Source organism: Diceros bicornis, chromosome 39 (assembly GCF_020826845.1).
Source record: "Diceros bicornis minor isolate mBicDic1 chromosome 39, mDicBic1.mat.cur, whole genome shotgun sequence".
Lineage (NCBI taxonomy): Eukaryota > Metazoa > Chordata > Mammalia > Perissodactyla > Rhinocerotidae > Diceros > Diceros bicornis.
In genome coordinates, this window is record NC_080778.1 from 27,459,929 (window position 1) to 27,487,488 (window position 27,560).

A 27,560-nucleotide genomic window follows, 5' to 3' on the forward strand; every position below is an offset into this window, starting at 1 on the left:
ACAAGCGTTGCCCCCTTGGAGAGGAGCCTCCAATTATGCCGGCCGCATCATTGGCTCCCCACATGAACAAACGTCTTGCCAGATGGTAACATTGGCGGTGCCGGGGCTGCACAAAAGCCGGAGATGGCAACACTGTGGGTAGGCTTTTCAGATGAGCAGATGCCTGAGCACCTTCCGGAAAAACCAGTCTTCCCTCCTCTCTGCAGTGAAACAGCTGTGTGATCGTGAGCAAAAGGCTGGATTTCTTCAGGCCTCTGTTCTCTCCTTTGTAAATGGGGATAATTATAACCCACCTCTGATATCTGAATTAAATGAGTGAACACCTGTAAAACACTTAACAGAGTACCTGCTACATAAAAGGAACTCGACAAGCTTTAGTTCCCATCCTAACCTAACCCCCAGAGTCTTTCTTCGTCAGGAAACAATAGCCGTCTGCTCTGAAAACACACAAGCCAGTAAGTGGCTGTTAGTGAAGACAGATCAAGCTTCGGAAGCGAGCTAGACTGAAAAGATAAAGGGCATTGACAGTCACGACAACGTGGAGGAACGGCGCAGCGGTTCTTGCAGCGTGGTGTCAGGGCCCGCACCATCAGCATCACTTGGGAGCTTGGTAGAAATGCAGATTCTCACAGCTACTGAGTCAGAACCTCTGGGAGTGGGCCGGGTGGTCTGGGGTTTTAGCGAGCCCTACAGGTAGTTCTGATGCACACTCAAGTTTGAGAACCAATGATCTAAAGTAAACTTAACAGATATTGGGTGAGAAATAATGGTGCATGTTCTTCATGTGTATGTCTGTGTGCATACACACCCACATATGTAGAATGTTGGTACTGCTGAAACTATTAACCAAGTGTGGTAATACCAGCAGAATCCCGCCAAACTGACAATTAATTACCCATTTTTCTTTGGTACTGTTGTCTGAATCGAAATATGTCCAGAATGCTTATTTTCAGTGACTTTGCACTAAATTCATTTTGGATTTAAAACTATTGATTCATCAATTTTTTTCTTCTTTTTTTTTTTTAGGAAATTCCACTTACTTGGATGACCATGGACCACCTCCTAGTAAGGTAAGGTCTTTGCTTATGGTGTAAATCCTCTTTTTCTTTTCTCAGTACCCACAGCCTCCAATAACCCCAACCAGATCCCTCCTGGCTCTGAATTGTTCACAAGAAAATAGTGGATGACAGATGTCAAGTTAGTCTTTGACTTATAGTGAGGAGAAAATGGAAGCATATGAAGATATCCAAAATGGTGAGGGAGGAGGAGCCATTATTTTTTTTTTAACTGGCCCTGGGGTAACATCGGTGCCCATCTTCCTCTACTTTATATGGGACGCTGCTACAGCATGGCTTGATAAGCAAAGCGTCAGTCCACCCCTGGGATCCGAACCCACGAACCCGAGGCCACCGAAGCAGAGCGTGCGAACCCAACCGCTGCACCACCGGGCCGGCCCCGCATCAGTAGCTGTAGCTGTCCCAGGCATGGGAGCCTTAGGCTGCCTTCAGACCTTTGGCTGCAGCCTCTGCTGCCTCATTTGCCTCGGCATCCGTGCTGGCCTGTGATTTGATGTCCCCAACCCAGCCTCCTCATGCCCTAGGGTCTTGGGGCTAGGCTCACCTCTGCCCCTTTCCCCCTGACCTGCCTTAGTTGAGATACTCCACCCAAGGTCAACCCCTTGGAACTGACCTTCTCTGCCAGTGCCCTCTCAAGGCTGCTCTAGCCTGGTCTGCGTGCCTTCTTTTGTTCTTTTCCTGTAAGCAGTTTTGGCCTGACTTTTAAAGGTCAGAACAGTCCTGTGAAGTATTAATGTAGTTCCCACTACTGTCTACTTTCTTGAGCTCAGTGAAAACCAAATGTCCATCTACAAAAATTGAGAGAAGCAAAGATAGTCTTTGACCACTTAAGGCTATGCCTGCAAAGTGCAGTTGTGAGTACATAAAGAGAAGATAATCATCCACTAACTTTAAAGGCTGGAAATGTAGCACAAAGTCGGCTTTCAGGTTTGTGGGATTTGAGGAACTCTATCACCTTTAAGACCATGAGCTTTGGAATGAGGTATTTCTGGGTGCGTCATTGGCTCTGCTGCTTTCCATATTTGACACTGGACAGATTACTTAATATTTTGAGCTTCAGTTTTTTGATGTGGAAGGTGGGATTAAAAATACTTCCCACAGTACAGAACATCTCAAAGGACTGAATGAGCCGATATGTGGCAAGCACTCAGGACCTGGTATGCAATAAGCGTTAAATGAACGGTGGCTTGCGTTAACTAGACTGGAGTAACATTAGGATTATTGATGAAAGGTACCGTAGTATTTATCACAGTCATGAATGGCTCTACCACTTGGGCCACTGCATATATATCGAGTGATGCTGCAGGCACTAGGAATACGAATATGAAACAAAATAAGAACAAGAACAAAATAGCCCGTGTGCTGGAGGCTCAAAAGAATATAGAGGATTAGACGCCCTCTGAGGATAAGGACCACATCTAGCTCATCTCAGTATCCTCACATCCTTGCATCAGCCTCGGTGCACGGAGAGGCACATCGTGACTATTCATTAAATTTCACTGAATTGGACCATGGAATCCAGAGCTGGAATCTGAATTAGGTCTTCTGGCTCCCATCCCAGGTTCTTTCCACTGGGCCAGTGTTCTCAAACTTTAGCTTGCATCAGGATTTTCTGGAGGCTTGTTGAAACACAGGTTGCTTGGCCCAGACCCCTGAGTGCCTGATTCTGTAGGTCTAGGGTGGGACCTCAGAAATTGCATTTCTGACAAGCTCCCAAGTGATGCTGTTGCTGCAGATCTGGGGACGATGTTGAGAAACACTGCTGTAAAGGCTATGAATATAAAGAAAGTCATTTCCCTGGATATTTTCTGGGTTATTTTTACTGCTAATAGCCTAGATAGAGTGGTATGGATTATTACATAAAGACTATTTATTAATATAATGATGACTCACCATTGTAACTTTTCTTGTAGTGAAAACATATTTTCTTTGGTCAATAAGCTGCCTACGAGGGAAGATGAGTGGGGGTGGGGAAGAAGAGTGGTGTGAATGGCCTGCTTCTCTCCCAAGTGGGGCCAAGTGAGCCCTCCCCACCCTCTCGGCTCTGCAAGGAAGGGGGTTAGGTGGCTCTGTCTGTGGGACCTATCGGCTGTTTCCCTCAATGGCATGTTGAGACATTTCTTTGGTTCCAGGTTTGATAAATGGGGTTCTACCTGGTCAGAAAACCCAAGCTCACTTTATATAAATTTGCTATCTCATCTTCACCCCTCCCTTCCCTGCACTCCCAACTAAGGCTCCCTGTGATACACAAAAATGATCAGGTCATATCAAATCATTTTAGACCACTTGCAGAATAAATCCAAGCTTGAAAATTGTGAATATAATCTCTTTCAAACAGCAGAAGTTTATGTAATACAGATTCTTTCACTCTAACTGTATTTTCATTATCTAGGAGTTAAGTAGCAAAAACACCCTTGACTTTCTAAGCAGTAGCCAAAATAAGAAGAATATAAAAATGGGTAAAAATAATATTGGTATGTTAACATTTTTTCATCCATGCTTATTACTTCTGGCAGGGTGGAAATGAGTCCCAGAAGTGGTGAAGTCAGACTTCCAGATAAAGGTCCCTTGAGTGTCCTTGAGATGGGGCCTCGGTTATTAGGTCTAGTGACCACTGGCATATCCAGGGACATGGTGGCATCCAGAGGATGAGGACTCATACTTGTGTGGCCTCCAGAGTGAACCCCCAGCCTGGCAGGGGAAGCAAGATTGAGTCCAGACCCACAGTTTTCGTATTTGGTTGGCACTCAGAAATAACCTTTTGTTGCCAAGATTGAAAGAGCTGTGGTCTAGATAAAGTAAGATTTTTAAACCCTGAAAAGGTACTGAGATTAACAGGCAAGTTCTCATTTTATTAAAAGCTCAGTTCCACAGGCTTCGCATTCCACAAGTAATAGCCATTTAGGGAATGGGGCGTGTGCCACACAGCACACAGAGCCTGGGACTTCATTCTCTCCAATGTTTTCATAAAAATGAGCCAAATGCCTCTGGTTTTTACTTGTTTTTAAAATTCACTTTAACCTCACGGCTCACCTCAGTTTTTGATCTAAGTCATTATTTAAAGGCAAATGTTAGTATTTTCTTTTGTTGACCACTTTTTACTACCACTTTATGTGTGCACAGAAAGCAGTGGTTAAAGGTTAGAACCCTACCAAGAATGAACACGTAGATCTCTATTGAATGAACTAAAAAGATACTCTTGAGTACAAAAACAGGCATGAAATTGCAAGTATAGTGTGATTGCACTTTTTATAAAGTTGTGTGCATATGTATGTGTGGATGCAGAGAAAAGACTGGAAGGCTAATGGTGTTTTCTCCAGATAGTGAGATTTCAGGGAGAATTTTACTCTTTTCCTTATACTTTTCTGTATAATTTGAGTTCATTAAGGTAATGCTTGCTCAATCTAAAAATCAAGGAAAAAAATGTCCTCATGTTAAGAAGATTAAAGTTTGGCTGAAAAGCCTGCCGTGCTCTGGCCTCTGTAGCATCATCGGCTGTTCTGTTGACCCCCCGGGCACTGTGACCTCTGGAGGTTGACGTCTTCTCCTCCTGGCTTCACTTCACCTGGAACACGGGTCCCTGATGTGAGCAGCAGGCATCAGCAATGATAAATTCTGGTGGTTGCAACTAGGATATGGTTATCATTTCACTTATGTTGGATTCCCAAATCTGATAGATAAGGAGAGCTGGTCTGAGCAACTCAAGGAAAATAAAACCACTTTCCATAGCTGATTTCTTTCCTAGGTGCCCAGCACTCTGCTAAGCACTTTGCGTGCAAGTTTAGACTCTATAAAAGAGGAAGTAATTTTTTAATCCTTATTTTACAGATGAGGGAACTGGATCTTAGAGAGGCTGAATACCTTGCCAAAGGTCGTGCACTAAGCACTGGACTTGGGATTCCAGCCCAGGGCTGTGTAGCTTCAGGGTCCACATTTTTAACCATTGTGAGATTACTTATTTAAGTAGAAATACAATAATATATATATATTTTTTTTGTGAGGAGGACTAGCCCTGAGCTAACATCCAGTGCCAATCCTCCCCTTTTTTTTTCCTTGAGGAAGAGTGACCCTGAGCTAACATCCATGCCCATCTTCCTCTACTTTTTGTATGGCACACCGCCACAGCATGGCTTACCAAGTGGTGCGTCGGTGTGCACCCGGGATCTGAACCTGCGAACCCCGGGCCTCCAAAGAGGAGTGCTCGGACTTAACTGCTTGTGCCACTGGGCCGACCCCAAAATACAATAATTTTTTTACCTTATTTCTGGAGTTTACCCTTTTATATAAGTTACCTGGTGCTTTAACTAGTACAATAAACAAGTCAATTCTCAGTATACCAGAAAAAATAACCATCATTTACCATCTGGGTCCAATGGATTCTTCTAATTTTTTTTTTAACTATCTAGTAAATTTTTAAATTTCTACCTCGTCTTTTTCCTTCCAATCACCTTAGTATATATCTCTACCTTCAGCATTTGTCCATTTACAAACTGTATATAAAGTAAATTTTGGTGTACAAATATCACAAAACGTGAAAGACTGCTGTTCCACATTCATTTAGCAAAATGGGACGGTCCAGGTTCTTGTCACACATCTTGTTTGATGAAGCCCTTCCTCTTGAATGACTAACTGCTGAGAATACTATATTTTCTTGTCGTCCTTAGAAATATATTATTCGCTCATCGACTAGAGTTTAAGAGAAAGAATCTATGAACACCATTGTCTTCAGACAGAGTCTGAGGTATCACTGTTACGATCAACTTCGTCATCCTCATTAGAGTCTTGCGTGCTGCCATCTGACCCTTAGCATTCATCTCTGATTCCTCTGATGCTTCTGAAACCTCTCTCTTTGTCAGTTTTCTTCTTTGCCATTATAGGCAGGAGTGAAAAATTCTAAATTCTCCACTCCATTCAATGAAAGTTAAAAGCAGACTGCAAAGATGATGTCTCCAGTGTTCTTTTCTGGCTTTGAGAAAAATGATGCAATACTTTGGGCAATGCAATACGAAATATGAAGAGTGATGCAGTAATGGCAATTTATTTCCCCTAATGAATCGTTCTCCTGGGCCCACACTGTTTGATACAGCCATTGGGCTTATGTAGCTACTTAACCTCAAATTAATTAAAATTCAAAAAATACAAACTCAGTTTTTCAGTTGCAGTAGCCATATATCAACTTCTCTGTAGCCATATGCAGCCAGTGGCTGCTCTATTGGACAACACAGAATGGAACATTTCAGTCATTGCTGAACAGCAGTGTAGTTCTAAGCCATTCCATGATTCTTACATTTTTCTTTTACTTTAGTCTTTTTAAAGCATATTTGGGAATAATTGATGCATAATTGGTAGGTAATTATTCTAGGATGATGAAATAGCAAAGTGTTTTAAGTTGTAGAGAAAAATCATTAAGATCCCATAATGGATCTTAGATTTTTTAAAGGGACTAGGGGACCCATATGGTAATTGCAAGGTAGAATGAGTTTTATTCTCCTTATTTAAAAAAAAGAAAAGTATATTTTGTTTGGAATATCTCTAAGAAAGAATAAAGTCAAGAAATATTAATCTATACAAATAGTTAGAACTGATCAAAAAAATTCAAAAAAACCTAAAAAACTAAAATTGGGTCCATTGGATCCTGATGATGTATTGAAAGTTAAGATATATTACTAATGTGTACATTTGTTTACACAAGTGTTTTGATATATAAAATAATATATATTATTTTGTGTATAAAGCAATGTGCTAGCTAGTATTAGTATTCAAAATTCTATTTTAGAATGGGCTCATTAGAAGAAAGTTTATAATTTATTATGCAGAGCAAGCAATCTCCAAATGAATGAGGAGTGGTAATATTAATTGAGATGAGACTTCTATGGCATCTAGCCACATCTGGCAGTGAAAAATTGCTCAATAAAGGTTATTCCTTCTTACTCACCTCCCCAAAATTAATTTCCCTATAGTACCAATTTATTATTGAGTGCTTACTTTGTGCAAAGGATTGAGAAGATACAAAGAAGGGGAAGAGACCCTCTGCTATCTAATGCCTTATACTCTAGTTGCATCTGAAGGTTTGGTGGAATTAAAGACTATGAGATCCCATGGTTCTATGGTTGATATATTCTTTAGTCTAAACAACCCTATACAGCCATTCCTTCATTCAAGTGTTCATTATGCACCAAATCTGTGTTGGGCTCTGTGTTAGGTTCTAGGGCTATAAGACTACAGAAGGCACAGGCCCTGCCCTCAAGGAGTTTAGAGTCTAGTGGGAAGACAGTTAGCAAACAGGCCTGATCTAATACATTAAGTAGGTTGCAAGGTGCTATAATGAGGGTGAACACAGGATGCTCCCCCTGACCTCCTCTCCAGGTGTGAGTCCTGAAGGTTGAGTAGGAGTAAATAACCAGGTCAAAGAGTCTGGGATGGAGGGGGTGAGGAGGGCTGGGCCTCACTACTGGACTTTGAGGAGTGGTGGGTGGAAAGTGGAGACATGAACTGCTTTGAGGAGCTTGACTTTAATAAGAGAGAAAAGATGATAGCCTAGGAGATGGGGACTATGTTGGCATAATTGTATAGTAGAAAAAATTGAATAGGAAGAAAGGAGTGATGAGTCACAAATTCAGTTCAGAATGGTATTATGGGTTGAATTGTGTCCCCCAAAAAGATATATTCAAGTCCTAACCTTTAGAATCTGTTAATGTGATCTTATTTGGAAGTAGACTCTTTGCAGATATAATAAAGTTAAGATGAGGTCATGCTGGAGGAGGATAGGCGCTAAATCCAATATGACTGATGTACTTCTAAGAAGAAGGAAGGTTGGACACAGAGACAGAGACACACAGGGAGAATGCCTTGTGGCGATGGAGGCAGAGATGAGAGTTATGCTGTCACAAGACAAGGAACACCAAACATTGCAGGCAACCACCAGAATCCAGGAGGGAGGCTGCAGCAGATTCTCCCTCTGAGCCCCAAGGAAGGAACCAACCCTGCTGACCCCTTGATTTCAGACTTCTGGCCTTCTGAACTATGAGAGAATAAATTTCTGTTGTTTTAAGCCACCCAGGTTGTGAGCCTTTGTTATGGCAGCCCGAGAAAGTAATTCAAATGGGTTGAATTTATTATTTTCAATTATCAGGAGAGCATTGAGTGTTATGCTCTGTTAGGCATTATATGTCTTGATTTAATAAACATTGAAACCATCCTTAGAAGTCTATCATTAGGATAATTTAAATGCATTTTTTTAACATTCAGTACTATTCCAGTTTTTCCCCAATATTTTCTTCACTTTTCTTCGTAATTCTTTTTTTCCTTTCTTAATTCTCATGTCTTCAGCTACTTTATTATCCCCAATATTCTCTCCAATTTCTCCTTTTTGAAATTCATGTCTACCATTCGAATTGTGTTTTTTTAATATTAAAAAAATCATATTATATTACCTTACACTTTTCTCTGAAAAGGACCTCAGCAACATCATTTAAGAGAAAGTTACTTAAAGGAAACTTCCTGTTTTCGCAGGATCAGAGGCTATGAAAGCAACAAAGAAAAATGGTAAAGTCCCCTGCCCTTTAAAAAATATGTCCCTATATGCATAGGAAACTTAGCCTGCCATTTAACACCAGCTACCACGAGTCCCTAAGGAAGACTGCATTTTCATTTCTGTTTGTTTTTTCCCTTTCAATAACTCTTTTAAACTTGGAGATTCATTAGCTGAAAGGAGACGTTTTAATGCTCTCTAGTAAGGAAACCATTGGAGCCTAAAGAGGAAAAGTCACGTATCCAGGAATCATGGTGGATAAGTGACTTCCGAGAGATACTGGGAGTACAGTTACCTTCAACGGTGTCAGCCAAGCACCGGTCAACTTGGAGGGGTTTCCAAAATTTCCCTTCTCCCTGAGGGCGGGATTGCTGAGTTTTATGTGTACACACAGTCTCCTTCTGTCGGAATCACTTTTTACTTGGAAGATCAGGTCTGAGATTCAAGAGGAGGAGGAATTTCTTGTTTCTATCCCTCAAAATCTCAAAACCTATTTTTCAGGATAGACATGACCATCCCGTGTGTTTTCCTCTTGTCTGTGAGGATCTGCAAGAAGCAAATAAATCTGGGGCACAGAAGTGGGTTGTGCGCTGAGCCCGCCTTCTCCAACTGCTTCCATTCTGACAATTTCTGAAGCTATTGCTGCTGATAAGAGGACTTCCTGGTTTTACGGCTCCCTTCATCCTGCCATAAATGACATCGGATGTGGTCAAGACCCACACTGTCTGATTTTCTTTGGGGAAAAAAAAATTGGCCTTCTCAAGAAGTTTGTATCTGGGCCGGCCCCGTGGCTTAGCGGTTAAGTGCGTGTGCTCCGCTACTGGCGGCCCGGGGTTCGGATCCCGGGCGCGCACCGACGCACCGCTTCTCCGGCCATGCTGAGGCTGTGTCCCACATACAGCAACTAGAAAGATGTGCAACTATGACATACAACTATCTACTGGGGCTTTGGGGGAAAAAAAAGGAGGAGGATTGGCAATAGATGTTAGCTCAGAGCCGGTCTTCCTCAGCAAAAAGAGGAGGATTAGCATGGATGTTAGCTCAGGGCTGATCTTCCTCAAAAAAAAAAAAAAGAAGTTTGTATCTTCTTATTTTTATCTAAGGTGGAAACAATGAAGTTTCTTTACAGTTATTTTTTAATTATGAAATATTCCAAACACAAAAATTAGACAAACGTACACCTGATAGACCCAATGTACCCACCCCTTAGACCTAAAACGTGTTGCTGTTTTAACTCGTCAGATTCTTAATTCTGACTTTTGTATTTATTCTCGTTGGCTAGGAGGCTGAGGAGCACAGATTTTAGAATCAGATCTCAGTTCAAATCCTCGATGTGTGGCTAGTTACCCTAGAATAAATACTTCACCTCTTTGATCTTCAATTTTCTGTTTCTAAAGGAGGATAGTGATATCCACCTCTTAGAGTCGTGAGGCTTAAATGCGGTAAACGGAAAACACATAGGATGATGCCAGACATGAATGCACTCAGCAGTGGGGCCTCAGTATTGTAGGTATTTCCTTTTGCAGCCTTTTACCATTCTGGTAATTTCAAAATTCTCAATTTGCCATAACTTAGAGTAACCCTCGCTCCCAACCCCCCAACCCTATTTCCTTTGGATTTTTAAAAAGCAATTAATTACATGTCAGTTGGCATACCAGATACCGCATCCTTACTTAGAAGAACTTTCCAGTCCCGTGGGTATCCTTCCTTTTATTCCTGGGGCTACTTCAGCCCGCTAAGCAAGGTCTTCCCTGACCCCCTTGTCATTTATCTTTTTTTTCTTAAGCTTACCTTGTTCTCTGTGTCCAAACCTGACTTGACCTGAAGTCCTTTAAAAAAAAAAAAGACCTACAAAAGTGATGCTGCTTTTCATTCTATGGAAGAATCAATTGCACTGGGTAATAGGTTTGTGTTTAATGATTCATGATAAATATATTAGGTTTAGAGACAGAGAACTAGCAGGACAGAATGAAGCATGGAGTCCAGAATCAGTTTCACTCTGATGAGCATGACCTTGAAGGAGTCCCTTCCACTCTCTCATTTTTTTGATCACGGCACACGATAGGAAAATTAATGACGTGAATGTTTTATTCTTAAATAACTCTCAGAGCTTCCGAGCTCAGTGTGTGCTATAAAGAACTTTATGCTTTCGTTTGAGATGGATAATTAATAGCTTAGAAGGCAAAAGAATCTGCAGAAGAGGAACAAATCAGCCTTACACAATAGAGTTATTGTTTCTTCTCCCGAAGTCACCTGTGTTCTTGCTTCACTCTTCCTTCTTGCTCATCACAGCTCTTAATCATGAACATGGAAGGCTTTGGCCCAGTAAGTGGCCTCCTGAGATTTCAACTTTCCATGGAGATCTGTGTCCAAGTTCAGAAACAATACTTCTCAATTTGTCAATTTTATGAGCATGTGATGTGTCTACTCTTTCCCAAGAAGAACATCACGAATGCATTTCTTCCTCAACAAGTGTTTAGTGCTATGAACCACATCTTTCACTTCTTTTTTTATTAAAATTTTTTTATTTTTAATTTGTTTATTAAAAAGAATTCTGTGAAGCCACAGGTTTAAAAATGTGTCGTTTATGTAGTTGTTCTTTTAGCAACTTCTCTAGTCCACTCCTTGAGGCCCGAGGGCCAGTTATCATTGATAAGATGTTCTCCAAATCTTAGCCAAGCCAGCATCAGCTGCAATCACGATTTAACAGATTGTCTGGATTGGGCCGCCTTCAACAGAAAAGGAAGGGCTTTAAATGAAGCATGAAATTTTAAAATAGCACACTGTTGTTGAAAAGCATACTTAATCAAGAAATCGCTTTAGCTAATTAAGAAAACCCCTGCCACCATTCTTTGGCAGGGTAGTGGTTGCTTCAGTTTTCAAAGTTGTCATAGCTTAATCATCTTAGCAGCTCCCAATGTAGTTACTTAATCCTTTTTGCTTGTTCGTTTTATTTCTTCCTTGACCATATGATCAATTTTTTTCTTTTAGAAATTATACGTGTTCCTATTTTGTTTGGATTTGGAAAGTACAGAAAATTACAGAGTAGCATGAAAAAATAATCGCCATAACGCCATCACTTAGAGGCAACTGTAATGAAGAGTTTGTCACAGTCCTGTCCAGTCTTTAGAGTATATTAAGAATATTAAAGGCTTATGTAACATTTGATGCAAATATTTTTCCAGTGCTTTTGTGTAGTTTTTATGTTTCATCAAAGTCATGTGTGTACATAATGCACAGAGTTTAAAGCACCAAATGGCTCACGGGCTCGTTATAAGAAAGTGACCCCTGACTACGCCCTTCCCCATAACTTCCTGCCCTTCAGAAAGTTACTTTAAACTCTTTTAACAGAGTCTTGAGTATTAGCTTTCGTGTCTCTGAATAACTTGCGTTATGTTGCTGCTTCTTGATTTTCTCAGCTGTAGGCGTTGTCCGTTGACATCCTCCTGGGGAACAGAAGGATTTCGCTCTTTCCTCGCAGCCTACCCGCCTCCAACACGGAAGCCCCTTCTCGTCCCCATCCTCCTAAACTGGGCGTGTGTTATTTGGGCCCTATCAGCACCCAGTGTTTTTATTGTTGACACTAGGTAAATAATAGCGACAGCTGAGCCATTATGATAATGTTTCCTTTCCTGTTCATCTTTTTGTTTTCTTTGTAACAAGTTAAACGTCTTGTTTTGGAAATTTATTTTCATACTTTTCTATGATCCCTGGCTTATCCTCAAACTCTTCTCCAGTTCTGTAAATCTCCTCTCAATCCCTCTGAACACATTAGGTGTTTTATCAATGTTGAGTTGGTGAAGTCTTTCTTGAGCCTTCTCGTCCGCCCCCACCTGGGCTGCTTGCGCTCAGCCGCCTGCTCACGTGTGTCTCCGGAGGTTTCTTCACTCTCTTCTGTGTTTGCTCCCATTTCCTGGTCCCATGTTGTATTAGTTTCCCATCGCTGCTGTAACAAATTACCATAAACCCAGTGGCTGAAAACAGCACAAATGTATTATCTCACAGTCTGGAGTTCAGAAGTCTGAAATGGGTCTCACTGGGCTGAAATCAAGGAGTCAGCAGGGCTGCGTTCCTTCTGGAAGCTCTAGGGGAGAATCCATTTCTTGGCCTTTTCCAGCTTCTAGAGGCCACCTGCATTCTTTGGCTCGTGGGCCCTTTCTCCATCTTCAAAGCCAGCATTGGAGCATCTGCAAATCTCTGACTCTGACTCTCCTCTCTCCCACTTCCACGTATACGGACCCGTGTGATTATATTGGGTCCACCTGGGTAACCCAGAATAATCTCCCCATCTCAAGCTCTGTTTGCTATGTAAAGTAACATATTCACAGATTCTGGACATTACGACTTGGACATCTTTGGGGGGCCATTACTCTGCTTTCCATGCATATCTTTCTCTTTACTCAGTCTCCAGTAGCTTCTTGAGAAAAGGTGTGTGGTATGGAAGTTTTCTGATATAACACGTTTCTGAAAATGTCTGTTCTATCCTTGACTAATAGTTTGACAGGATATCAATTCCAGATTGGAAATCTATATTAATCAGGACTGGATAGGGTGATGCAAAATCTCAGTGGCGTCACACGTCAGAGTTTATGTCTTGCTCTGTGGGTCCAGTGGCTCCTAGGAAATCTCCTTTCAGAGTTTGCTCAGGGATCCAGGCTGTTTCCATCTTGCAGCTTCACCATCTCAACTTGGACCTCCATCACTGTGACAAGGCAGAGAGGACCCGGAGGGGTGTGTAGAGACTTCTCATTCCTTCAGCCTGGAAGCGACACTGTCACTTCTGTGAGCGATCTGTTGGCCAGAACTGGTCACAAGGCCCTGCTTAGCTGCAAGGGGGCTGGGAAATAGAGCACATGGGTACTCTAAGCATTAAATGCATCTGCCACAAAATTGTTTCCCCTCAGAATGTTCAGTCCTTTTCCACTTTATTCTAGCGTCCAGTATTTCTGTTGAGAAGAGTAATTCTTGACCCTTTATATGAAAAATCTAATCTGTCTCTATGGAAGCTTCTTATTCCTTGTGTTCTAAAATTTTATAATTCTGTGTGTGAGTTTTCAGGTCCTATTCTGGACACTCAGTGGGCCTTTCAATCTGGACCTTGATATCCTGTTCTGGGATGTTTGCTTGATTTTTTTCACTAATGATTTCTTCCCCTGCATTTTCTCTTTCTGTCTTTCTGAATCTCCTCTTTTTTGGATGTTAAGCCTCCAAGTATAGATGTCTATATTTGTAATTTCCGTTCTACTTTTTTTCATTTTCTTTGTTTTTTTTGCTCTACTATCTGGATGGGTTTGTCAACTTTGTCTTCCAAGCTTTCTGTTGAATTTCTTCCTCATTGTTCTCATATTTTTAATTTCCAAGAGCTTTTTTGCTGTTGTCAATTGTTCTCTGAATATTCTTTATTATAGCTTCTTTGGTTCCTTCTGGGGCCTTTACATTTCTTACAAAAGGTATTCCTAGATATTTTATTATTTTTTGGTTGCTATTCCAAATAGAATATTTTTTCCAGTATATTTTAAATTGTGATATTTAAAAATTATTGATTTTGTACATGATATATACTCATGTTACTAACGTTTTATTGATTTCAATAATTTTTTAATTCTAATTCTTTTTCTTTTTCTTAATGGGAAATCACATAATCAACAAACAACATTCATTTTATCTCCTCCTATCTAATTCTGTTTCAAGTTTTATAGCACTATGCAGAATAATATTAAGTAATGTAAAGTCCATGATGGGGGAGTGTGTATTAATTATCACCATGTCATACACATTTAGAACATGTACCTAGCACATGGTAGCACTTAATAAATATTTGTCAAGTGAATGAATGGTGGTTATAGAGAGTATCTTTGTTTTGTTTGAAGTTTTAATGAGCTGTAAGTATTTTATCACTAAGTGTAATTTTGACATTTAGTGTAAGGTAGATGTTCTTTATTATTTTAACAAAATACTCTTAATTTTCTGAAAGCATACAATTATTTGAGAGAACCGTGTTTCCTTTGTGACTTGTTATCTTGCACTGAGAAACATGTTGAATTGAATTAACTTAGTTTGCTTTTCTTTTAAAAATAAATGGGAGACAGACAGGTTGATAAGTATAAACAGGCACTTTTTATCAACGTTCGATTTGTCTTAACATCTTTACTGGTGACCTGGAAGAGGAAATGTTCAGAAAAATCTCTGAGTTTGCAGGTGACTCTAATCTTTGTTTTGTGTGTGTGTGTGTGTGTGTGTGTGTGCACGCGCGTGTGTAGGGGTACTAAGCCACAGGACTATCTACTAAGCCTATTGCCTTAGTCAGCTATCACCTAGGGGCTTCCACCCCTTCTGATACTGCAGCCCAAGGAAGCTATCAAAACACTGGATGTCCTCCAGCAGAGAACATAACTGTGCCCTGTGCAAGCTCTGATTTATCTACACCTGAAAGAATAGTTTTAGTCAGTTTTAGTTAACAAAGATCAAAAGAGGCATAACTGAGCTGGAGAACATCCAGGAAGTCACAGCTAGAATGATCTTGGAAGGTGAAGGAAAAGACTCAATTGATTACGATTCTTGTCAGGAAAGACATCGGCTCAGGAAAACGATCCAAGTCTGTAAAACCAGAAGCCGTATGTTTGAGGCAAACACAAAGCTGTTCACCAAGACCTTGAATGCATCTCTGGTCTGCAATAAATAGATGCAGGGTCCCTCACGTGTTAAATAAGGTATATCAAAGACAAATTGAAGGATGGTCTGCTTCTTATGCTGGATAGGAAACAGCTGGACTCATTGCCCAAATGACAGCGCAGGCCAAAACTATAAATCAGTCCCCATAAAGTTTATATATATTCGTGGATGACAAATCCACAGTGAATTAGGAAGAGACCAAGGTTGTTTGGAGGAACAGAGTTGTCCCTGATGTTCAGAGTTGATGTTCTTGAATCCAGGAAGATCATTCTTGTTTTATACATAATGGAAAATGAACATTCTTTGTTTCCCAATAAGAATATTATTTAGTAGTTATTGACTCTTACAGTTTAGTAATTATTGGTGCTTATCTTCAAAGCATTCACTGGACGGCTCCTGTTCAGATGACCCATCCTGTAGGGCTCAGTGTAAATCCTGCACCTTCTATGGCTGCCGTAGCTGGAGGCTGTATTGTATGAATTCTTTAGAACCAGGAGTTTGAAGATCATGGTTCAAGCCCTGGCTCCAACTCTTACTAGTTCTTAGACCTGGAAAAAGCCAGCTCCTCTTTCTGAGTTTTCTTCTTCTTCTTTATAAAATGGGAAGTTATCATGATTTCCCTGTATCCTTCTCGTTCACGTTTTTGTGAAAAGGAAGTCAAGGAATGTTTGTAAAACTGCTTTGGGTGCTGTAAGGTGCTGGCTGTGTCACTGATGGGTAAAGATGGGGGTGGCCTGTTTCCTAAACCTCTGAGTCTTCAGGGAGACACCTCTCTATTTCCAGGTTCCTGAGGGGACACCCCACAAATGAACCCCAACATAGCCTGCTGCTCTGGGGAGCTGGCTTGACTATATGGGGCTACAGGGCTCCTTTACCCCTGAAGCCTAAGGCCTAGTCAAGGTCAGGCTGAGTGACGTCCTGACAGTTCTCTTGGAGGCTCACACCCTCACCTTGCCCTTGAGCTTTTACTGCCCCTGAAGGTGAGAAGAGGCAGGAAGGGACTGGTCACTCTCTCTTCCTAAGACTCAGGGCAGAGCAGAACCAGCTGGACTCTTACCTTGAGGCCATACCCAGACTCCCTCCTGCCTTTTTCCCCCCAAAAGGGGGAAATTGGGGACCATTTACTTATTGCACTGGCTATATGGAACAGAAGGGAAAAATGAGCAATGTGAAACATGCTGACAACAGGAAGAGACCAAGAGAGGGGCCGAGTGGAATCCGGCTTTAAAACCTGTATACTGCCCTTTGAGAGCGCTATTCCTTGACACCATGGCCTAATTTTGTTCTTGAGGAGTACAGGACCTTAAGGACTCCCCCCCACTCCGTGGAAAACAAGGTAGCCTTGAGCTCCTGTTGGAGATCATAAAGTGCGAAACTATACGGCACTAAAAATGTCCCTCAGGGTCTTATACTATTCTCCTGTAACAATATTGGCACACAGTGTTATACACTGTACTGTCACCCGTATGTATGTATTTTTGTCTCCCCAACTATATTGTAATTCCTTAAGGGCGTGGAACATGTTTTACACATCTTTCTTGGCTTACTGGATATGTACTAATTATATGTACCTAGAGGAAGTCTTTCATCTGGCAGTCAGAGGTATCCAAAACAAGCTTCTCGGTTATGTAAGCCACATCCAGCATGATTCCACGATGCATTGCTAGCTAGCATGGTGCTGTGGCACACTGATACCCAGAGGTGGCCTGGAATGGGGATGCTTCTTGCCCAGACTCACTTCTTTCCCTGACGTGGATTCTCATGTCTCTCCCAGTTTTTCCTTTCTCTTCAGAACCGGATGCCCCCCTTGCCTTGGGCAAAAAGAGTCTCACATCGAAGGTGTATGTCAGGGCATTAAGGGAAATCTACAGACCATAGTTTTATGAGGATTTCAGATCCCTTGACTTGGAATTTGATTCTGTGCTACAATTTAACTGCTTCGTGGGTAAAAATATCAGAACAGGAAAAAAATAAACTGATCTGTGCTTGTCATCTGTCCATGTTACAGACATGTTATGAGGATTATCCAGTAGATGTTTCTAAAGTTTCAAAATTTGTTGAGATATCAGACAGTCACTGAGGAAAGATACCATTAGCATGATTTCCATTTTAGTATAGTCAATGGGAGCTCAGCTTCTAGAGCACAGTGAACCTGAGTTCAGATTGACTGCCTCTTACTGACTATATGATTTGGGGCAGATTCTGAATGTCCGTTATCCTCAGTATAGTAGAGCTGGAAGTCCTTACTTGATAGGATTGTTGAGAGGATTAATTGAAAAAATCCATGTAAAATGCCTAGCACAGGTCTAGTAAAAATTTCATGACCTAAGTTATATTCCCTAATTGGTGAATTGTGTTTTACTGGGTCCTCATCTGAATTGCTAATGTTCGTAGATATTATTTTAACAATTGTCCATTTGTAATGTCTGCTGAGGCCTTTTAGAGGAAAGATTTTAAATACGTTTGTACATATTTTGTGGCATTTGGTTCAAGCCAGATCAATTTGTTTTAGCCAGTTTTTTTTTTTTCCTGGCAAACGTGTTTTTGTTACTAAACTTTTTTAATAGATATACATAATATATTTTGAATCAGTGATATATTGATATACTTTTTGAGATTACTGTTTTATCCAGTCAGAAATGTAAAGGACTACTTGGTCGTTGTTTGTACTCAAAGCCAGTTAGCACATCAGTGAGTGTCCCAGAGAAGAATCATTTCAGCATCCTGGACTTTCAAGGGTGTATTTTTTATCTTGGTGTATGAGAAAGTCAACAATTTTTACCCAAAATAGCAAGAGTTGCTATTTCCCTTATTGCATTTAATTATTTTACCCATGCCCAAGCCTTTTATATTTTGAGTGTGTGTAAAACAAATTCACAGATGTATAATTTTATATTTTAATATAAATATCAAATTTCTTTTAACTTTATATGAACATGAGTAATTTGAATTATTGACTTAATACAGATAATTTTTTTTTCCTGAGGAAGATTCGCCCTGAGCTAACGTCTTTGCGAATCTTCCTCTGTTTTGTATGTGGGACGCTGGCACAGCATGGTTGACGCGTGGTGTATGTCCATGCCCAGGAACCGAACCGGGGTCGCCAAAGCGCAGTGCGCCGAACTTAACCACTAGGTTATAGGGCCAGGCCCAGATAATATATTTTCAACCACACATATATAATTCAAAAAGTGCAAAAGAAAGATAAATTTTCCCTTATTTTAATTACCAAATGATTCTGTAATGTTTTGTATTGTAATGTTTGAAAAGAAGAAAATCTTTTGGGCCGGCCCCGTGGCTTAGCGGTTAAGTGCGCGCGCACCGCTGCTAGTGGCCCGGGTTCGGATCCCAGGTGCGCACTGACGCACCACTTCTCCGGCCATGCTGAGGCCGCGTCCCACATACAGCAACTAGAAGGATGTGCAACTATGACATACAACTATCTACTGGGGCTCTGGGGCTGGGGAGGAAAGGAGGAGGATTGGCAACAGATGTTAGCTCAGAGCCGGTCTTCTTCAGCAAAAAGAGGAGGATTAGCACGGGTGTTAGCTCAGGGCTGATCTTCCTCACAAAAAAAAAAAAAAGGAAGAAGAAGAAAATCTTTTTACAGCATCACCAAAAGACTATTGATGAAAAAGCTGAATCCCTTTCTTGGGGTATCTGAGAACTTAGACTATTCCATCAGATTACATGGATCTCGTTCTTCAACCTTATCAAAAATATTTTCAATCATTTACTCTTAAGCTTCTAATTATTTAAAGTTAGTGTTATGGTTGTGTGATCCTTGAATGCTTAAACTATAGCTCCAAGCTATAATTCATTCAAAATTAAGGATCGTAAGGATGTATTTTCATACGTTCTTTTCTATGTATTCTGTATTTCACAGTTTTCAAAGCTTAGACTTATCTTTTTGTGAAACTTTCTTTAAATGCTATATGAATATATTGTTTCCAAAATTATTTCATTGGAGACTATATTTATTTTATAGTGTTCTCTTTGAGAATAAGTATATATTTTTTTTAATTTATTTATTTTTTTGTTTATTGCAGTAACATTGGTTTATAACATTGTAAAAATTTCAGGTGTACATCATTGTACTTCTATTTCTGCATAGATTACATCATGTTCACCACCAAAATACTAATTACAACCCATCACCACACACATGTACCGAATTATCCCTTTCACCCTCCTCCCTCCCCCCTTCCCCTCTGGTAACCACCAATCCAATCTCTGTCCCTATGTGTTTGTTTATTGTTGTTATTATCTACTACTTAATGAAGGAAATCATACAGTATTTGACCTTCTCCCTCTGAGAATAAGTATATTTTACTGAAATTTCTCCTCAATTTATTTTGTCAGAAACTTGAAGTTAATAGAAAGTAATTCAACTTTTTATATTTAAAAAGTCTGATTGTGATGGATGCTGAAGTATGTGAATAGTAGGAATAGTCTCAACAACAGAGTTCCAAAATTTCCGCCCTCAGCATAGAGAGGAACGTTCTTCCAATTTCTCAGAAGTCACCAGATATGGCAGAAAAAACTAAATGGTTCCCTCATAATTGTGCTAATGGCACTAAAAATAGATGATTGATTTTTTAAATGTGTGATTTAATATTCTTTCATTTATATGCATATATAAGAAGATTGAAATTTTCCATCTCACTCTAAAAAGATTCTGTTAATTTTCCAATTTCAGGTGCCCAGGGAGATTTGGGCAGACAGTTTTCATTGTTTTAGTTTTCGCAGTGGGGCCTGTACGTCCCTAGGGACCCAGAAGCTCAGGATCTATGTTACTCACGCAACGTTGTCAGCGGTGCCTTCCTGGGGAGCGCGTGTTAGCAGAGGGGACGTGTGCTGGCAGACCTCTTCCATTTTCACTTAGAAAATTGCCTGCCTCTGCTCCTGCCCTCTAAGTGATTACTTTGCTATGTCGAAGTACCTGGAAAGAAGATAAATCTTTTGCTAGAGAGAAATTCCTCAAGTGCTTTTCTCCCCTCCAAAACGATGGCAGATGTGATGTGTTCTGATGACTAAATAGGCAAGTTCCATTTTCACAGAATAAATAGTGCATAGGATTGTAAGAACTATTGTCTTAATTATGCAAACATAGAAAGAACTGACAAACCTTCCTGGGGAAAAGTGTTACTGCACAAAATTGGGGTTCACTTGCTCAATATGTATATATAACCAATTAATTATGGCATCAGCTTTCGGGAGGGAAATCAGCTTTATTCTGCAAGAGTGATCTGCAGGGACAACAGGGGGCCTGTACCCTCAGATCTGTCTCCCCGATTCAGGATTTGGGGTGGAATTTAAGAAGTTAGGGAGAACAGGCTGGCACATGGAAACACTGGTGGTGGGACAGGTTTTGATTGGTGGGCTTCAAGCATTTATGATGAGGTTCTAAACATTTATGATGAGGTTCTAAACATTTATGATGGGGTAGAGAAGGAATTTTAACACCAGATCTTCCTGAATGAGGTACCCCTCACTTCTGATAACAGTCCGACTTTCAAGTTTTTGTCGTCTCCCGGTCCGTGGGTTCCGAGGGAAGGAGGATTTTCGGTTCCACGGTCATTTCAGGTCAAGATTTCTTCTTTTGCACATGCCCTGGCTATGTGACTTTGCAGATTTTCTGAAAGGCAATGCTTAATCACTCCCTCGATAAGAGATGGGGTCACTTGAACTGGCCCTGGAGGGTCTGCGGTCACAAAAGCACTAGGCATTGTTCTGCTTTATTGAGGGGAGGGGGTTACCTGCTAGTTATTTAATGATTTAGGAGTTTGTTTCCTGTTAATGGAGCCTAGAACTAATTTGATTGCTCTGGGGAAACAGATAAATTTCACAGTCAAAATAGATCCTCTAAGTCTCCTAAAGTAACCTTGAATGCCTTCGACACTCCCTCTCACCTGGTCCCCTTTTCCTTCATCTAGAACTCTGTTCCAGGTGTGAAGGACGATTTATGCCATCTGCCCGTTCTGTCATGCTACAGCCCACCTGTTTAAGCCACAGCCACAGGCTCATAACCTAAAAGAAAGTTCATGAAATTAACTCACAACTGTTAGATGGGCTTCTCTCTCCTCTTGCTTCATTAATCAGAGTAAGTTCCACTTTCCAGTACATTTAAGTGCATATATATATATACATTTGTAAAAGGTATGAGGTTAGGTGTGCAAAAATGTAACATTTTAGATTTTTCTCTCGTATAAATAAACCCAGCACAGGAGTCTCCGTCTCCACTGATGGTAGAAGGGTATCTCAGTTTCTTGCGGTTTAAATCCCCTTCTCAGGGGTCTCCTCTTCCCTTTCCTTTCATCTCCTCTCCTCGTGGCTCATCAGGTTCCCTGGGGGTCTTGTGTGGCCTCAGAGGAGTGGCACCTCGTCCAGATGCCGGCCCCCGATCGGGATCGTCCAGGTCACCAGGCCTGGTCTTGGGTTTCATCCCGTTGCTTCTCCGTCCGAGCCGGCTGACGGTGGCCCCACCAGGACCTCTGCTCAGTGAACCCACACGCGCTGCATCCTGACCTCAGGCCCCTCAGGCCGTGTCCTACAGCTTCAGAAAATGCCCAGAAGACCTCTCGGGGTGAAGCACCCCAGGACCATGTCTGAGGAGCTCCCTCGGCCATTGACTCCCTGAAGTCCTGGTCAGAAGCGAGTCCTCTCTGTCTGGCCTGGAGCCTCGGAGGACACACCCTGGAAGGTGCGCCCTTGTCCTCCGGGTTCCCAGCAAACGATCCGGGGCTTCTGTTAACCTACCCTCCCCAAACCATTTGGCCCAGCGGGGTGGAGAGCTAGACCTCTTCCTAGGGACCCAGACAACTTCTAAGATCCAGTCTTGTCCCTCTTCCTCCTCATCCCACCAGCCAATTTAAACCTTCATCTCCTTTTGGGAAGCAACTAGCTCTTATTTTATTCTTTTACCCATCTTAGATTCGGTTGATAAACTTGATGTCTTCTTCCTTTCGGTGCTTTTTAGAACTCCAAATCACTCTTCTCTCAATCGCTTGGCTTTGGGAAAATGTGGCTTTCAAAACAGCTTTTCTAGAAAGCCACTACTGAAAACTTAGAAGCTCCAAAGAGAAACATAAAATAAAAAGAAATTATCAGAAAAAATAATCAGGGACAAAACTGAAGTCATCTTCTTGTTCTATATTGTCTCCTTTCCTTTTGTACTTACATGTTGTCTTTTGTTCTTGAGTTGTTTTATTGGTTCTATGCATTTTTTTGGAGGGTGGGGGCGTGGAGAAGACAGTGGTAAACTACCTCAAATCCTTTTTGGCAGCAAAGAGATTATAATTTAAAAATAGGTTCCAATGCCCCATTTACGTGTCTTTTTTTTGTGGTACCTTGTGTGCGTTTCCTGAGTTCATATAATTCACTGGAAAATATCTCAATGAAATTTCCATTTCCTTTTCATCTCGAGGCTGCTTATCACATGACACATAACAACATGTAACCACGACAGAAGCAAAGAGCAGAGGGGAGCGATCTGGTGTCCCTGCCTCAGTCCTGAGCTGTGTTTCATTTAATTCTTTACTTTGGGGGATTCCAGGCCTTGCTATTGTTAATCAATAGCTCTCACGCTGTAGTGTATGATTTAAGAGAACACAGGATCGAGGAGATGCAATTCTTATCTACATTGCCTCCGCGTGTAATGGCTTCCATAATTTATCCACAGGGAGAAACAAGCCATTGGGAAAATTCCTCTCTGGTGGGTCAGAGCCTGTTCACAGACTGTGCAAGAAATGAAGATAAAGAGTTATCAGGTGTGGTCGATTATCCTTGAGAGTTTGTGTTTTATTTTTACCTTGCGGTGAATCACCCTCAGATAAGCAAAGAGGATAGCACGTTAAAAAAAAAAAAAAATCTTTTTGGGGAATCAAATGCTGTTCCAGATGATCATTTCACAAAGAACTGTTCACTCCGCATTATGATAGAGCAGACAGGTGCACCTGGGTTGTTATTAAAAGATCAGTTATCAGAGGGTCATCAGATGCATAGGAGTCAATGGGAATCTTGTTAAAATGCAGTAGGTCTGGAGTGGGGCCAGAGATTCTGCATTTTCTGACATGTTCCCAAGTTACATTCCTGGTCCTGGTGCCTGGTTCTCACTTTACACAGCGAAGTTTTAGAGAAACTTAGAGGTTTCAAATAGCTTTGTGCAGAAATTTCTCATTGAATTGGTGGAGCCAGTAGGGACTTGCGATGCCGGTGGCTTTTGTGGGCCCCTCAGCTTGGCAGTCATTGAAGAAATTGCCCACCTGGAAACGAAGAGCTTGAGCGAAGATGATCGGTAAATGTTCTGCTACAGCCAGCGCAGCATCTGCATTGGTGTTGGTGTTCTGACCTGCCCGTTGGAAGGGTTACTTGAAGAATGCCTTTATTCTAGACTCTCTGTGCCTGCAGGCTGCAAGGACTCCCTTCCGGGACCATATAAAACCTCGTGTTTACATAAGCAAGCAATTTCTGCAGTTGTCCGGTCTTATAGGGACCAGAAGTCTTCTGTGAGGATTGGGGTGACCCAAGAAACCAACCAGAATGGATTAGATGCTAATTCATCGAAAGATACTTTCATTGTCAGTGATGAATGTTCTTATAAATTTTGGACATGTGATAACAGGGAATTTCAGAGGAAAGCTGGAACAATGAGTAGTTTATACGTCTCCTGGGATTTTGATTCCTTAGCGTGAAATCCTGATTCTAATGTTTTGGCTTTCCTATGCCACTGCAAATAAGCTTCTGATTCTATTCATTATTGGTTCTGTAGAGAAGAATCTGCAATATTAGAAGGAAATTGTTTCAAACAAAAAAAGATATTAGGAGTCTACTAAAGAATAGAGGAGTTTTGTTGAGTGTTGTCTTTTGCAATGTTGTTCAATATGGTCTTTTACGTGAGAGTTCAGAGATCTGAGTCAAAACTTGATTCTACCTTCGGTAAGTGAAATATGGTATATAGGATTAAATATATAATATATAATTATATATAACATAAAATATGTAAGATTACATTAGGCTACATATAATTAAAAAGACAAAGTAAAGGGTGGCCTATACAAGATAGAGGTTTATTTCCCTTTTTTTGTAAAGTAAGTCCAAAGATAGGCAATTCTAGACTGGCATGACAACCACGTGGTCATCAAGGAGCCACTATTTTTTGTGCACGGCTTCCATGCTTAAGATTACCTCATGGTCCAAAATAGCCACTGAAGCTCCAGCCATCACATCTGCTTCCCGGGCTGGTAGCAGGGATGGAGGTGAGGGGGTAGAAGAAGAGCCTACGTCTCAGCTGAGTCAATCTACTTTAAGAAGCTGTCCCAGAACCCCAACCAAGGAATTCTGCAAAGGGTCACCCATAGCTTCAAGGGAAGCAAGAAAAGTTGAAAAGGCAGGATTCACACTATGGGAAGCTGTCAAAATGTTAACAGGCTGTTCAGAAGATTTCAGGCAGCCACAAATGATAAATGTCCATTACATATAGCATGGAATTGTATCCTGGTGCAACTCATTATTATGTGAACATAATTACCAAATTCTGGAAAAACATATTGATCCAGATAGGAAAAATAGAAGCATGGATAAGAGTGCAGAGAAATTCTTGGCTAACATATCGCCAGCATTTGATAAATTTTTGTTGTCAAAGGGCAAATTTGACTGATTATCTCCAAGAAAGCCAGGCTGAAATGGGAACTTTTGTTCCCAGTCAGATTTGTCCGAGAAAAGGAAGGACGCTTCTGACGTGAAGGGTGGAGTGAAACGTGGTTTCCAGGAATTGGTACCGGAGGGTAGAGGGGCGGGAGCGGGTGCTTAAGCCGTGTGTGGGGCTGTAGCTATTACGTGGATATACCCGCTGGTGTAATGGGACAGAGAAGAAATGCTTCCCCAGGCCTGGCGGGACATTTGGTCCTGCCCAAAACGTCCATCAGACGTTCGGTCCAAGCCTAAAGGGCCTTGATACTTGGTCCTGTCCAAAACCATTCGGCAAGGACCAAATACGCTCGTGGATGTTTTGGAGAGGACTAAACGTCAGGGACCCTTTGGCGTGGACCAAATGTCTAATGGACCAAATGTCTTCAGGACATCTGGGAAAGGACCAAGTGTCCATTAGTCTCTGCAGGAACTATATCCAGCAGACCGCCGCTTCTCTAAACAGGATGTGCCTTTATAAGGATGTGCCTTTTGTTCCACTGAAACTGGAACTTCCATGCGCTTGTGTTTTCAAAGTAAATGGCCTATTCAGCTGTTTGTTTTTTGTTTTGTTTTGGTAGGAACTTTGGAAAGGGAAAGAATAACAGCTAAAGTGTATTGGGTGCTTATTATGGGCCACACACTGTTTTGGGTCGTCTGCCTTTAAATCTCACAGCCCATGAAACTGGTTTTATTATTAGCCCATTTTAAAGGTGGAGAAACTGAGGCACAGAGAGGTTAAGTCACTTGCCTAAAGTCACACTGCTGGTAAGAGTTAGAGCTGGGATTGGAACGCTGGCGCTACGCCATATTGTAATGGCTCAATCGTAACACATAGTCTCCTTGAGTGTTTTTTGTGAATTGCCGGAGGAAGCAAGGGGAGGGAGACCAGGTGTTGGCCCTCATTTTGCTTGGTCATAAATAGTGACACAGGGAGAAGAGATGGGGTGTCACAGTTGAGCACAGATGTGGTTCTGGGTCCTGGATGCCCATCATCCACGCTGGGAGGAGGGCACTCCCTCTGGCCGCTCTGAGCCCAGGAGGTTTCAAGGAGATCTCAGCCCTAGAGCTTGGTCGTCCCTCTGAGCTCTCCTCCCTGCCCTCTGCCTCTTTTTCACTTCCTCCACCTCTGAGAGGCGTCCCGACAGGCGCAGGCTTGCTGGGAGACGCAGTAGCCCCCCTGAGGCCGGCGTCACACACATACCCCAGCACCTGGCATGTGAGCCTCCACTTCCTAGATTTTGCAGACTTCAGATGTTGAGTACAGTGTTATGATCCGTATTTGGCCCATGATTTGCACCGCGATTCACCGATAAATAATTCTAACTTAGCTATTTAGCAAGACCCAACCTTGGCAGAGAAAAATTTCTTCCTGGCAGAGGAAATCTCATCCTGCCTTGCTCATCGGGTTGCAGTTAGGGTCAATCCCTCAGGCCCTTCCTTGCTCCTCTGCTCCCTTCCCAATTCCCATGATGTCCCCCTTTCCTGGCTCCTCTGACCTCGTCTGATAACGTGGTCCAGGCTCACGTGCAGTGTGCAAAGAGTAGAGGGCAGTGGAGGAGCTGCGAGGAGGAGAGGGGTCCTGGCAGGGCTCCGAGGTGGCATCCGTCACCATCGGGGCTCCAGATTGAAGCACTGACTTGAGGAGGGTGGACTGATTATAACTCGGGGGCAGCAGCCCCCACGGGCTCTGCTGCCCCAGCCTGTTGCACGGTTTCTGGAGAATCTGCGTCTCTCTCCTGCCAACATGTGCACACTCCCTTGAGAGGTGGGACTGTCTTCTTCACCTTAGTAGCTGCATTTACCCCTTGCCTAGTGTGCAGGGCCTTGCATATGAAATTCACTATTTATTATCATAGTCCTTGAACTCAATAAAGCTGATGTCACTTACTGACCGGATAGAAACACGCTGACTGCTGTAAACACCCAAGCACTGCCCCACAGCAGGGATGCTCGGACGTTCGTGGACTTAACAACTCCCTGGGAGTTTGTGAAAAATACAGGTTCTCAGGCTCCACCCCAGAGAGCCTGATTCGGGGGCAGGCAGGGAGGAGCTTGGGGCTCTGAATTTTCAACACGTGCCCCCAGTGATTCTAGAGCAGGTAGACTGTGAAATTCACTTTGAGAAATGGCTTAAGCAGCGTTTCTCGATCTTTCTGAGAACTGGTGCCCACTCTGTACATTGATAACTGTGGCTTCCTGGTGGCCACAGCCACATGGCACACACATCAGAGGGGACCCCTTTGTGTCTGAGCCCCCACATCCTTAAGAACGGAACCCGAGCCTGAGTCCTCATGGGGTTAAAATTCCAGAAGAGTTTTCATGTTTGCTGCAAAATAATCTCTAAAGAGGAAAAAAAAACATTGCTTTATGAGTTGAATACTAACCTGGAATTACTCCCAAATCAATTGAACTTTCGTTTCTCATTCGGAATCTTCATTTAATGCCCTTAAGTGAGTTTTAAGATACCATTTCCATGTAAAAAGCGTATAAAGACTTGTTTTCTTTGAGAGTGTGCTTGGAGAAGAAACATTTTCATCCTGTCCTACATATGTTATCAAAACGGATAGGTTTCGTCCACCCTTTCTCTGCTA

The 27,560-nt window shown here is 41.9% G+C and overlaps 1 protein-coding gene across 2 annotated transcripts in view; it reads left to right on the forward strand.

Moving 5' to 3' along the window:
• UST (uronyl 2-sulfotransferase) overlaps positions 1 to 27,560 on the forward strand; it is a 293,864-nt gene that overhangs the window by 122,387 nt on the left and 143,917 nt on the right. For both annotated transcript variants that reach the window (XM_058534248.1, XM_058534249.1), the window contains exon 2: positions 1,027 to 1,070. In XM_058534248.1, the coding sequence (XP_058390231.1) occupies positions 1,027 to 1,070 (44 nt within the window). The remainder of the gene's footprint in view (positions 1 to 1,026; positions 1,071 to 27,560) is intronic.